This window comes from Festucalex cinctus, chromosome 13 (assembly GCF_051991245.1).
Source record: "Festucalex cinctus isolate MCC-2025b chromosome 13, RoL_Fcin_1.0, whole genome shotgun sequence".
NCBI lineage: Eukaryota > Metazoa > Chordata > Actinopteri > Syngnathiformes > Syngnathidae > Festucalex > Festucalex cinctus.
In genome coordinates, this window is record NC_135423.1 from 28,359,227 (window position 1) to 28,372,739 (window position 13,513).

General features: G+C 47.4%; 1 protein-coding gene across 3 annotated transcripts in view; it reads right to left on the reverse strand.

Moving 5' to 3' along the window:
• Nucleotides 1-13,513, reverse strand: part of LOC144033721 (aldehyde dehydrogenase, dimeric NADP-preferring-like) — a 134,787-nt gene that overhangs the window by 35,507 nt on the left and 85,767 nt on the right. For 2 of the 3 annotated variants that reach the window (XM_077542029.1, XM_077542027.1), the window contains exon 9: nt 2,466-10,386. The exons of the other annotated variant lie outside the window; for it this stretch is intronic. In XM_077542029.1, the coding sequence (XP_077398155.1) occupies nt 10,073-10,386 (314 nt within the window). In that variant the 3' untranslated portion in view covers nt 2,466-10,072. Of the gene's footprint in view, nt 1-2,465; nt 10,387-13,513 lie in introns of those variants that run through there. 3 annotated transcript variants of the gene reach the window in all.

A 13,513-nucleotide genomic window follows, 5' to 3' on the forward strand; every position in this document is an offset into this window, starting at 1 on the left:
CCCCTAGGTTTAATGTTTGAAGCATCAAATGATCGGTTACTCGTTTAACAATTTCATTATCATTACATAGTATCGTTTGTATACTATTTTGTGTAAATGGGGGCGGCGATAATGCTAATTCATCCCCTAGGTTTAGCGTTTGAGGCATCAGATTATCATTAGGGTTTAAAATAGGACGATCGAGGAGGGATAGCATAGATTCTAGAGGGTCGGAAAAATTTTGAAAATGATCCATCTCACCCCTTATATTATCATTTAAATTCCCCTCACGATGTTGCGATCCGATATTATAGTCTTCCATTTAAAAAAAAAAAAAAAAAGGTTTAATATTTGAGGGGGTTTAAAACAGTATATTACACATATTCAAGAAGATCACATATAATGCGTTTAAGTTTCATCGTCTTAGCCTCGTAGATACCCCGTCTCCTTACGCGTCCGTTGTCACCGTAGAATGCAGGGCTGAATCTCCGACGTCTCCTTGACACCCCTCGGTAGATGTCGCTGTCGTTCGCACGTTCGTAGAATGCTGGGCTGAATCTCCGCCGTCTCCTTGTCACCCCGCTGCTAGCGTCACTGTCGTCCGCACGGCGGCGTTGTCTTCCCCGTTCGGTGCCGTTGTCTGAAGATCTAGACCTCCTTCTGCTTCTACCTATATAGACACATTTTTTATTTTTTTTTTAAAAGACTTTAATTTCAAAATCTATAAAATATCCTATTAATATTACCGTTGATGACCGAAGGGGAGGGTCTCCTTTCCTTCCACGTTCAATACCGCGGTCTGAAGATCTAGACCTCCTTCTCCGCCCCCACCTCCGTGTCGAATCTCTACCTACATATATACACATTTATTTATTTATTTTTTTTAAAAAGACTTTAATTTCAAAATCTATAAAATATCCCATTAATATTAGCGTTGTTAAATGGGGGGTGGGGTCTCCTTTCGCGTTCGGTACTGCTATCCGAAGATCGGGATCTTCTCCTCCTCCTCCTCCCCCTCCTCGGTTCGTGATCTGAATATAAAAGACTTTAAAAAAAAACAAAAAAACTCACAGACATAAAATATACTATCGTTATAATATAATTTAAAAACAAACGTTTAAGATACTCTAGTTTCACTTAACGCTACATTTAAAAAAAAAAAAAAAACACACCCCCGCCCGCTCTATCAATGCAAAGCCTTTTGGGAGATGCAGTCTTCCGCCATCTCGCAACCCTATACCACTTGGGAGATGTAGTTCTATACCCCGCCACGTATTCTAGTATTAGTTTAAAGATTATAAAAATATATTATAAACTTTTCTTAACTATACATAAAGTTAAATCTTATATAATATTAACTTACCGCACGATGTATTACGTCGGATAACGCTTATCCTAGCTTGTCCGGCGGTCAGGGATGGTACTGTTTGATGAACTTCCGCATCGGAAATATCTTCGATAGCAGAAATCTGTCGTTCTGGACCTCGCTCACCCCCGGCCGTCGCGCCGTGTGTCTTTTCTCGTTGATTTTCGGGTAGATTCACGCGGGGGTCACTTATAGAGGCTTGAGCTTCATCCGGAATCGTCTTGGTATTGTCACATGTGCTTGGCTCTTCCTCGTATGCGTTTATACGGTTCAAACGAGAACCAATCCTTGAAGTAGCCCCCTCTAGTGGTCTACTGTATTCATATAGTGTATCGATTTAATGGTCTTTTCGTAAATGGCCTCCGTATCCCTTCGTAACATATCGTCTAAAAAAAAAATAAAAAAAAAAACTATATTAAAATATGGACATTATATATATATAAAAGAGAAGAGAAGATGACTCTCACCAAGATCGTCAGGGCTATAGATATCACCCTCTTCAATAACTAAAATAGTTTTAGAAGACAGCGTTATATATTAGATTCTATAAAAAATATATATATAAAACTCATACAGTCTATAAACTATATCGGCGGTTACTAAAGTTTCTATAAAATATATTTACAATTTATTATAATTCCCCAGATCTCCATCCTAATATTTTATAAAAATTAGAAGTTACCTTCAGCCATCCTGCAATCAGAGATGAATCTTTAGGGGTCTGTAAATGCCTATCTGTCTAAGGGTTGGAACTGCCTCGAAAAAAACATCCTAAAAGAGGCGGTATAGACATGCGGTCGTAAATTATTTTAGGGGGTATACTTTTTTTTTTTTTTTAATAAGTTACTTTCTACCTATTTAATGGAATAGAAATCGATTAACACTCCTATATCATCATCATCCATCGTTTCATTGATATCAAACATTGTTTAACAATACAAACCCTCGTGACAACGTTTAATACACAATTATTTTTTGCAACAACTCATCTCTCACTCTTGTCTTCCTCCTGCCATCTGAAACCCCATTCACCCCTCCTCCTCTCTCCCTTCCTCGTGTCAATTGAAACCCCGCCCCCCTCATTCACGCACCCCACAGCAAGTTGCACACTACCCCTCACTCTGGCCCATTTTCTCCAACTTTCACTCAAGCTAATAATCATTTGTACTTTTGTTTGTAGGGCGTTGAAATCTCCGTAAAAAGAGCTGCTGCGGTCCAATTCTTGGTTTTAAAGAATGTCTCACTTGTAATGTCACAAACGTTTCCATAATCATGGTTCGCCCGTCTCTCCCCAGACCTCAAGGTATGAATATGTTCACGCCAAATTCACTCTTACAAAAATGTCTGTATCGAAAAGCCCCTCCTACATATTTTTTTTTCTTTTTTTAAAAAAAGAAAGAGTCGAGCCGTCGTCATTCTTTTTCATTCTTTTATTCATACATCTTATTCCAATATAAGTCTGTTATTGAGTCTGTGTATATGCGCGCACGCTCGCGTATGTTTTTTAACATCTGGAAGGAAAAAAAAAAAAAGCTCATCCGCATTTTTGATCGCGACGGACTAAAAAGGCAGCTATTAGCTCTCTAAGGTCTACTGTTAGCCTAGCATCAAACGAGCGGATTTTTTGTGGGCGTGGCCAAGGCTCACCAGACTTTCATGTGTTTTTGACTACAAAATAAGTTGAGCGTGACCAAGTCTCATCTTTTCCGTGTGCTCCTGTTTACAAATGGAGTCTTCACGTCTTCACCTGAAGGAATCCTGGGAATGCTTTTGCATTCTTTAGTTTCAATAGTTGGTATCGATCGCAAGTGAAAGATGTTCTGCTAATCCACGTTTGTATTATCCCAAATTCCTGAAGCAGTTGTCAGTAAAATGTTTGCCACTGACTGTCAGGGCTGCTAACCCTGCTCACGATGCACATTTTATAGGTACAGCTACTGGGACTGACACCCCGTACCGGTTTAACCATAAGTTCTACGGGAAAAGTGAACATATCCCCGGAACCGGGTCGACCTCGGCTTTGCACCAGCATTGGTACCGGCCATCCACGGCCCTCCAGGCCGGAGATACAGGGCCGCGAAATCGGCCACCAGACTCTTGGGAGATGGATTGACACCCCTGTACCGGTCGAACCATAAGTCCTACGGGGAAAATAAACAGATCCCCGGAACCGGGTCGACCTCTGCTTTCAACGGTGTTGCTGCCTGTACCTCCACGACCCTCCATGCCGGAGAAACGGGTCCACGAAATCGGCCACCCCACTCGCAGGAACTAACACGTTTTGGGAGTTGCTTGGGCATATTTCATGCATAAAGTCGAACCACAAGCCTTTCTGTGGCAGAAGAAAAAGGTGTTTGTTGTCCTCTGTACAGTCTGGTTCAGAGCAGTTCCTATGTAATAGGGTTGTTTTGCTGCCATGCTGTCCTGCTGCTGCTGCTGCTGCTGTTTGTTCGTGGGTTGGAAATCTCCGGCGGGGGGAGGGGTTGAAAATTGTGAGGGTGGAGTTCGCGCTGAGCGAGTGATGTGTAAAACCGAAAAAGGTAGGGTTAGTGACGTGTAAGACCGACCTGCTGAAACAGCCCATTTGAGAGTGCTGCTTGAGCAAATGTGATACAAACGGCCATAGGAAAGGGAAACATGGGTCGTTTATCTCACAGCTTTGGGGATTTAGTCAGGCTATGGTAAGGCATATTTATGACCAAAAGTGAACATTTCATATGAGGGGACCTTTAAACAGATTTGTGAATAATGATGAAACTTTGCTAGATTCTAATGCCAAGTGCTGCAAAATGGAAACAGATAGAAATATAGTTTTTTTTTTCCTGATGAAAGAAGAGACTCTCATCTCTTGTTTTGGTAGTTTCCATGATTTGATACCAATAGGACACAATATTCTGTGGGCCTTGCAAAATCAGTCAAAATCCAGTAAAACTGTGAAAAATGTGATGGGAGTGAATGAGTTAACTGCGCCACGCAATGCATTCTGTGAACAATATATATGCAAAACAGGTAGATTTAACACGTCCGGAACTTATACAGGCAAAATGTTGCTGCGTTCCATTATTTGCGTCAGTGTTATTTTTCGGAACAATGTGTTGACAGTTGAGCTCCATAATTTAGGGCTGGCCCACAAATAACAAAAACCTGCGTATAAATGACGGCAATCATTTTTAAGTTATATACCATTATTCTCCCTTCCGTGAGCCGGCACCTTAACGTGGTGGAGGAGTTTGCGTGTGCCAATGATCCTAGGAGCTATGTTGTCTGGGGCTTTATGCCCCTGGCAGGGTCACCCATGGCAAACAGGTCCTAGGTGAGGGGCCAGACTAAGCACGGCTCACAAGACCCCTTATTATGATGATTAAAATTATTGGAAGTACGTTTCCCTTGCCGGGACGTGGGTCACCGGGGCCCCCCTCTGGAGCCAGGCCTGGAGGCGGGGATCGTTGGCGAGCGCCTGGTTGCCGGGCCTGCACCCATGGGGCCTGGCCGGGCACAGCCCGAAGAGGCAACGTGGGTCCCCCTTCCCACGGGCTCACCACTGGTGGTAGGGGCCAAAGGGGTCGGGTGCAGAGTAGGCTGGGTGGCAGCCAAGGGAGGGGACCTTGGCGGACCGACCCCCAGCTACAGAAGCTGGCTCTTGAGACATGGAATGTCACCTCTCTGGCAGGTAAGGAGCCCGAGCTGGTGTGTGAGGCCGAGAAGTTCGGACTAGACAAAGTCGGACTTGCCTCCACACACGGCTTGGGCTCTGGTACCAGTCATCTCGAGAGGGGTTGGACTCTATTCCACTCTGGAGTTGCCCATGGTGAGAGGCGCAGAGCAGGTGTGGGCATACTTATTGCCCCCCGGCTCACCGCCTGTACGTTGGGGTTCACCCCGGTAGACGAGAGGGTAGCCTCCCTCCGCCTTCGGGTGGGGGGACGGGTCCTGACTGTTGTTTGTGCATATGCACCAAACAGCAGTTCAGAGTACCCACCCTTTTTGGAGTCCTTGGAGGGTGTACCGGAGAGTGCTCCCCCTGGGGACTCCCTCGTCCTGCTGGGGGACTTCAACGCTCACGTGGGCAATGACAGTGAGACCTGGAGGGACGTGATTCGGAGGAACGGCCCCCCCGATCGGAACCCGAGCGGTGTTCTGTGATTGGACTTCTGTGCTCGTCACGGACTCTCCATAACGAACACCATGTTCAAACATAAGGGTGTGCATATGTGCACTTGGCATCAGGACACCCTAGGCCGCCGATGATCAACTTTGTAGTCGTGTCATCGGATTTGCGGCCGCATGTTTTGTTCCATTGTTGAGGTGGCCGATCGGAGCTGTGGCCGTAAGGTGGTAGGTGCCTGTCGCGGCAGCAATCCTCGAACCCGCTGGTGGACACCAGCGGTAAGGGATGCCGTCAAGCTGAAGAAGGAGTCCTATCGGGCCTTTTTGGCCTGTGGGACTCCGGAGGCAGCTGACAGGTACCGGCTGACCAAGCGGAACGCGGCTTCGGCGGTTGCTGAGGCAAAAACTCGGACATGGGAGGAGTTCGGTGAGGCCATGGAAAACGACTTCCGGACGGCTTCGAGGAAATTCTGGTCCATCATCCGGCGTCTCAGGAGAGGAAAGCAGTGCACCATTAACACGGTGTATAGTGGAGATGGGGTGCTGCTGACCTCGACTCGGGACGTCGTGAATCGGTGGCGGGAATACTTCGAAGACCTCCTCAATTCCACCGACACGTCTTCCTTTGAGGAAGCAGAGTCTGGGGACTCTGAGGTGGGCTCTCCTATTTCTGGGGTCGAAGTCACTGAGGTGGTTGGAAAGCTCCTCGGTGGCAGGGCCCCGGGAGTGGATGAGATCCGCCCGGAGTTCCTAAAGACTCTGGATGTTGTGGGGCTGTCGTGGTTGACACGCCTCTACAACATCGCGTGGACATCGGGGACAGTGCCTCTGGATTGACAGACCGGGGTGGTGGTCCCCCTTTTTAAGAAGGGAGGTTGTGTTCCAACTACAGAGGGATCACACTTCTCAGCCTCCCTGGTAAGGTCTATTCAGGGGTAGTGGAGAGGAGGGTCCGTCGAGAAGTCGAATCTCGGATTCAGGAGGAGCAGTGTGGTTTTCGTCCTGGCCGTAGAACAGTGGACCAGCTCCACACCCTCAGCAGGATCCTCGAGGATGCATGGGAGTTCGCTCAACCTGTCCACATGTGTTTTGTGGATTTGGAGAAGGCGTTCGACCGTGTCCCTTGGGGAGTCCTGTGGGGGGTGCTTCGGGAGTATGGCGTACCGGGCCCCCTGATACGGGCTGTTCGGTCCCTGTACGACCGTTGCCGCATTGCCGGCAGTAAGTCGGATTCGTTTTCAGTGAGGGTTGGACTCCGCCAAGGCTGCCCTTTGTCGCCGATTCTGTTCAGAATTTTTACGGACAGAATTTGTTGGCGCAGTCGAGGCGTTGAGGGGTTCAGTTTGGTTGGCTCAGCATTGCATCTCTGCTTTTTGCAGATGATGTGGTGCTGTTGGCTTCATCAAGCCGGGATCTCCAACTCTCACTGGAGCGGTTCGCAGCCGAGTGTGAAGCGGTTGGGATGAAGATCAGCACCTCCAAATCCGAGACCATGGTCCTCAGTCGGAAAAGGGTGGCGTGTCCTCTCCGGGTCGGGGATGAGATCCTGCCCCAAGTGGAGGATCAAGTATCAAGTATCTTGGGGTCTTGTTCACGAGTGAGGTTAGGATGGAGCAACAGGTGGATCGGTGCAGCGTCTGCAGTTATGCGGAGTCTATATCGGTCCGCCGTGGTGAAGAAAGAGCTGAGCCAAAAGGCAAAGCTCTCGATTTACCGGTCGGTCTACGTTCCAACCCTCACCTATGGTCACGAGCTGTGGGTCGTGACCGAAAGAACAAGATCCCGGATACAAGTGGCCGAAATGAGTTTCCTCCGCAGGGTGTCTGGGCTCTCCCTTAGAGATAGGGTGAGAAGCTCGGTCTTCCGGGAGAGACTCAGAGTAGAGCCGCTGCTCCTCCACGTTGAGAGGAGCCAGCTGAGGTGGCTCGGGCATCTGGTTCGGATGCCTCCTGGACGCCTCTCTGGGGAGGTGTCTCAGGGCATGTCCCACCGGCGGGAGGCCCCGGGAACGACCCAGGACACACTGGAGGGACTGTGTCTCTCGGCTGGCCTGGGAACGCCTTGGGATCCCACCGGTGGAGCTGGTTGAAGTGGCTGGGGAGAGGGAAATCTGGGTTTCCCTCCTAAAGCTGCTGCCCCCGCGACCCGACCTCGGATAAGCGGTAGAAGATGGATGGATGGATACCGTTATTCTCCCGATGCGCCCACTTGGTAACATATTTTCCTCCATGCGGCCCTAACATGAGTTTGACACCCCTGGTCTAGGCGTTGAAGTCTATTAGACGTCTAAGCTTAGACATCTAAAAAAAACTTTCATTTTTAGGTTAAGTGATTGCCCTGCGATTGGCTGGCAACCAGTCCAGGGTGTCCCCCGCATACTGCCCAGAGTCAGCTGAGATAGGCGCCAGCACCCCCCGCGACCCTTGTGAGGAATAAGTGGTCAAGAAAATAGATGGATGGATGGATGGTTTAGTGATTGTAGGTTTTTTAGCCGAGACGTGAATTAGACGTCTCAGCTTAGACGTCTAAAAAACTTTTTTTTTTAGACCATTTAGACCTTCTTTGGTCAAGACGTCAAAGCTTAGACGTCTAATACACGTCTGGACGTTTAAAAAACTTTCACTTTTAGACCATTTGTAGACGGTTTTTAGGTTAGACGTCTTTTAGATGTCTTTTAAACCGAAAAATGATTGTCGTGTCGTTATTGGTTGTGCTTTTATTTTGAAGTTGGCGCTCCTTACATTGTTATGAGTGCATGTTGTGAACAATCGTTCTGGCGGCTGTCTTGACTGACTTATTTCGTACCTGAAAACACGACATGCAGCGCTGCATTTTCCTCATCCAAAGGAGAGGACTCTCTAGGCCAGTGATGAGCCAACTTGGTCCTCGAGGGCTGGAGTTCCTGCAGTTTTTGGTTTGGTTTTCCCTTCTCCAACACAGCTGGTATATGATCAACTTATCAACAAGCCTGATAACAATCCTGTCGATTGGAATCAGCCTTAGAATCGTTCAAATTCTTGTAAAAAAAATAAAGAAATATTCAAAGCAAAACACAAGTGCTTTATTTTTAAAAACAGTTACCCAAGATGTTTTAATACACAAACTTGTAGTTACCCAAGCTGTTTTAATACACAAACTTATATTTATTTAATTATTTAATTAGTTTGTCATTGTAAATCAGTTTACTTTATATACCCTACATTTTCTCTCAATGGAAATCAATCTTAATATATTTATTGAAACTGTCGCCTGCAGAGCGTCAACTTTTTTTTTAGTAATGCTCCGGTTTCGTTGAAAAAGGCCTTTTACAGTACATCAAAGACAGTGGTGTCAAGCATACGGCCTATGGGCCGGATCAGGCCCACAAAAGGGGTTAATCTGGCCCACGAGATGATTTTGTATAGCAAAAAAAATGTAAATAAAAATTGTAATGTCGGACTAATTAATCAGCCGGCCACAATCAAAACATATTAATTTGTAATTTCAAAAGCAGTCCTCAGATGAGCAATGCAACTTGTACGGGGAATCGTCCTGGATGTCATTTTACACACAACTTAAAATTACGTTTTTCTTTAATTATTATTATTTTATTTTTAATCATAGATCGACAAAAGTGTTAAATACGAACAAAATCAAATTACTAGTAAGGATTAGCGTCCTTTTAACGTCATTTACTGCCGCCACACAATGCATTCTGGGAACAATATATATGCAAAACAGGTGGATTTAACACGGCCGGAATATATACTGGAAATGTGTTGCCGCGTTCGATTTGCATTTGAGTTATTTTTCGGAACAACACGATTACAGTTGAGCTCCGTAATTTAAGGCCGGTACACGAAAATCTGCACATAAATGACGGCAATTGTTTTTAAGTTATATACCGTAGTTAGTAAATTTTCTTGTCCCCCGTGGCCGGGCGGGGGTGGCACAGCTCCCCCGTTGTCTGCTCGGTGGCGGTTGCGTCTTGGCCGCTCCCTGGGCCCCCTGTGGGGTGCCGTGTTGGGGTGCTTTCCCTGGTGTCCGGGGCGGTGCTGTCCCGGCGCGGTCCGCTGCTCCGTGCCCGGCGGCGCGGTTCGGGGTGGGTGGGCCTCGTGGTATTTCCCTTTGATTTATCTTTCTTTTCTTTTTATCTTTTCTGACCTTTTCTCTGGTCTCCTGACCGTTTGAACCTCACGACTCTGGCGAGACTCTGAAGTATCTGGTTATGGTGAAGGGTAATGGGATTTTTATGAGGTTTTAGGTTAATTAATGAGTATAAATGTATACGTATTTGCACACACACGCACACACACATCCCAACGCACGCACACAAACGCACACATACACGTAAAAAAAAAAAAGATAGAGCAATGATGATAAGACGTTGAGTCGGTAAGACTACCGAATGAACAATTCTGAGCTCTAAAAAAGAAAAAGAAAAAAAAAAGTTATCTACCGTTATTTTACCAATGCGGCCCACTTGGTTATATATTTTCCTTCATGCGGCCCCTGAGCTAACATGAGTTTGACACCCCTGATCAAAGATTAATCCACCTTTTGTTTTCAATTGGCTTATTTTGGATGTTTTTATAAGCTCAAGATGGCAAACATAATCGATAAGGCAGTCCTTTGCCTGGTCTAATTAAAAAAACCTCTCCAATACCAGCAGGTACAATTCAAGCCTGCACCAATGAGCAAAATGATGAGCAAAGTGATGAGTAGCCCAAATGCAATGACGGTCATACTGATGGCCCAGATATGAGTCTTCTTGGAGAAGTCAATTAAGGGTGACATGAGGGCCAACCGTGCTCTTCTTGCACGCTGGCGGTCCTGAGGTGGGTACCGAGATAGGTTGATACTTTCCATGCCAAGTGAACGGAGTAGACATGCCCTCTGGTGGCTCAACCGGTCAAAGGTGTGTTTGCCATGATAGAAGCCCATACCACTCTGACCTAAAAAAAAATGAAGCAGTAGTATAAAATCACAAAAGGCATGAAGAATGGTGCAGAAAAAATGATCCCTTCCTGCAATCCTACAAACAGAAGTAATTTTAACTAACACATTTTTCATTATGTCTACTCTGCAATTTGCACTGAGCACTTTAAGGGTGCACTCACACTAGGGCCATTTCTTCCGTACCCTACTGAAGCATGATTGACTCTGAACCGGAAATGGCAACACGTCCACCCACTGACTTGTTCACTTACTGATCCGTTCGTGAACCGGAAAGGGCAACACACTCATTCACTGAATCGTTCCTGAACCGGAAATGGCAACACGTTCACCCACTGACTCATTCACTTACTGATCCGTTCGTGAACCGGAAATGGCAACACACTCATTTACCGAATCGTTCCTGCACCGGAAATGGCAACACCCACCCACTGACTCGTTCACTCACTGATCCATTCACGTCTTCGCGAACGGGAAGCTACCTCAGTGACTCGTTCGTGAACACCAATAGTGAGGTTGCATGTGTAGTAAAATTCCGCCCACATCTGACGCTAGCTTCTGATTGGTCGTTCGCCAAGACTGATGGCATGAGCGTGGCTGCTCTCAAATGAACTGGGAAGAGAACGAATCACTTCAAGAAGTGACCCGTTCACTCACGTTCACTGAAAAGATTTGTTCTAAAGAACGAATCGGCCGTGACCGACACAACGCCAACCCAGTGGTTCTTAACCTTGTTGGAGCTACCGAACCCCACCAGTTTCATATGCACATTCACGAACCCTACTTTAGTGTAAAAATAAAATGATTTTTTTTTTCAAATTCAAGACATAAAGTTTTTCTACTGGTGCACAAAATGAACCGTGCAGAACAAAACAAACATAGTGCATGAACTATGGAGTTAGAATCATGCCAAAACCCCGTAAACACAAAAAACGTGATCTACATACACAAAACCTGATCTACGTACATAAAACGTGTGTTCTACGTACACAAAACCTGATCTACGTAAACAAAACCTGTTCTACGTACACAAAACCTGATCTACGTACACAAAACTTGTTCTGCGTACACAAAACGTGTGATCTACGTACACAAAACCTGTGTTCTACGTACACAAAACCTGATCTACGTACACAAAACGTGTGATCTCCGGACACAAAACCTGTGTTCGACGTACACAAAACCTGATCTACGTACACAAAACCTGATCTACATACACAAAACGTGTGTTCTACGTACACAGGTTAATGTACAGGTTGATGTTATTTCCTGCTTGGCATTGCTGCCTGTCGCACCTCCTCTGGTGCCCATGGGTCAGCTGCAGGGTCATCAGCCAGGAACCACCAGTCATCGACGTTTCGCCCCTTTAATCCTGGAACGTCTCCTGGTGGCGGAGCAGTGACAGGGACGTCTCCCTGTCACACCCTGCAGCTGTTGTCGGGGTTAGCTCTTTCCACAGCTCCTGTCCTTCCTCCTCAGCTAGAGCCAAAAGCTGCCTTTCCCTTTCTCTGCCTCCTCTGCCAGATCTTTTATTGCCTTTTGGAGCTTCCCTCCAGTCATTCCTGCGTCCCTCAAGAGGCATGTGGCAGACAGCCCCACATAGCCTCGGCAGCCAACTTCTACTGGGGAGATGGTGGTCTTCCAGCCTACTTCCCGGCACTCAGCATCCAGCTCCAAGTACTTGGCCTTCTTGTGCTCAAATGCAGCCTCGATCTCCCCCTCTGCTGGTACAGTCAGCTCGATGAGGTGAACCACTTTTGCCTCGGTGGACCACACTAAAATGTCAGGGCGGAGAGACGTAGTGGTGATCTCTGTGGGGAACCGGAGCTGCCTGTTGAGGTCAACCCTCATGTCCCACTCATGGCCAGGGGAAAAGGGCCTTGTGATGTTTCTTGGCCTGGTGTACCTTTGCCCCCCTTCTGTGACAAAGCTGGTAAGGTTTTCTGCCGATGGTGATTCTTTGCAGCCCTGTCGACACCCCTTCAGCACCTCAGCTAGTTTCCTCAGGACCTGGTCATGGCGCCATCTATAGCACCCCTGAGAGAGTGCAGTCTTGCAGCCCAACAAGATGTGCTGGAGGCTTGCGTTGGGAGCGCTGCAGAGTGAGCAGTATTCCTCGTTGCCGAACCATTGGTGAAGGTTACGAGGGCAGGGAAGCATGTCATAAGTTCGAATGAGGAAGCTGATCCTTGCCTGTGGGATCTTCCACAGGTTGGACCAACTGATGTTCCAGTTGACAACTCCCTCCCATGTTGTCCAGCTTCCTTGTTGGCCCTGTGACACGGCCTTGATCTTGTAGCGCTCCTCCTCCATCCTTGCCACCTCCGCCACTACCATCTGCTTTTGCGGTTTGCCTTGGACCAGAACCGTGGTGCTTCTCCCCATCCCCATCGCCCTAGGCCTGCTCTTCCTGCCTGGACTCTGCCCAGGATCTCTTGGTGATGCAGCCTACTGACAGCTTGGTCAACCTCAGACTGGGCGTTCCACTTTCGGCCAGTAGGAACCTTGGCGTTGGCGTTCCTTACTGACTGATCAGTGGACTCTCTTAGCTCGAGAACCAGCCTGGACTTCTTTTGCATGTAGCCCAAACTGATGGACTGCAGAGGCAACTGCAGTGCGTTCCTCCCAAAGAGGCCCGTCTCAGAGAGGAACCGTGGCAGTCCCAGCCACTTTCTGATGAATGAGTTGGCTTTTCCATCCATCTTACTCACGGCGGATGAGGGGATCTCGCTCATTTTCAAGGGCCACATCACCCTCCTATAGAGTACGAACTGGTAGCACCAGACTTTGTACTTCCCAGGGAGTTGGCTCTGGTCGATTCTTGACAGGCCGTCCGTGAGCTGTTTCATGATGGTCCTCCCCATCTGTTTGTCAGACAGCTCTGCAGTGTACTGCCTCCCCAGGCTTTTGATGGGTTGCTCAGACAAAAGGGGGATTTTTTCTCCCCCGACGACAAAGATGGTGTTGTCATTTCTGACCAGCTGGTGTGGGACCGATCCGTACGCATTGGCGAGGTCAAGCCAGATGACATGCAGGTCAGTCTTCTCCCGCTTGGCCTTCTGGATCTGGTCCCAGATCATCTCTACACAGCCTGGGAAACCTGGGACTCCTGCTTTCTGGCAATTG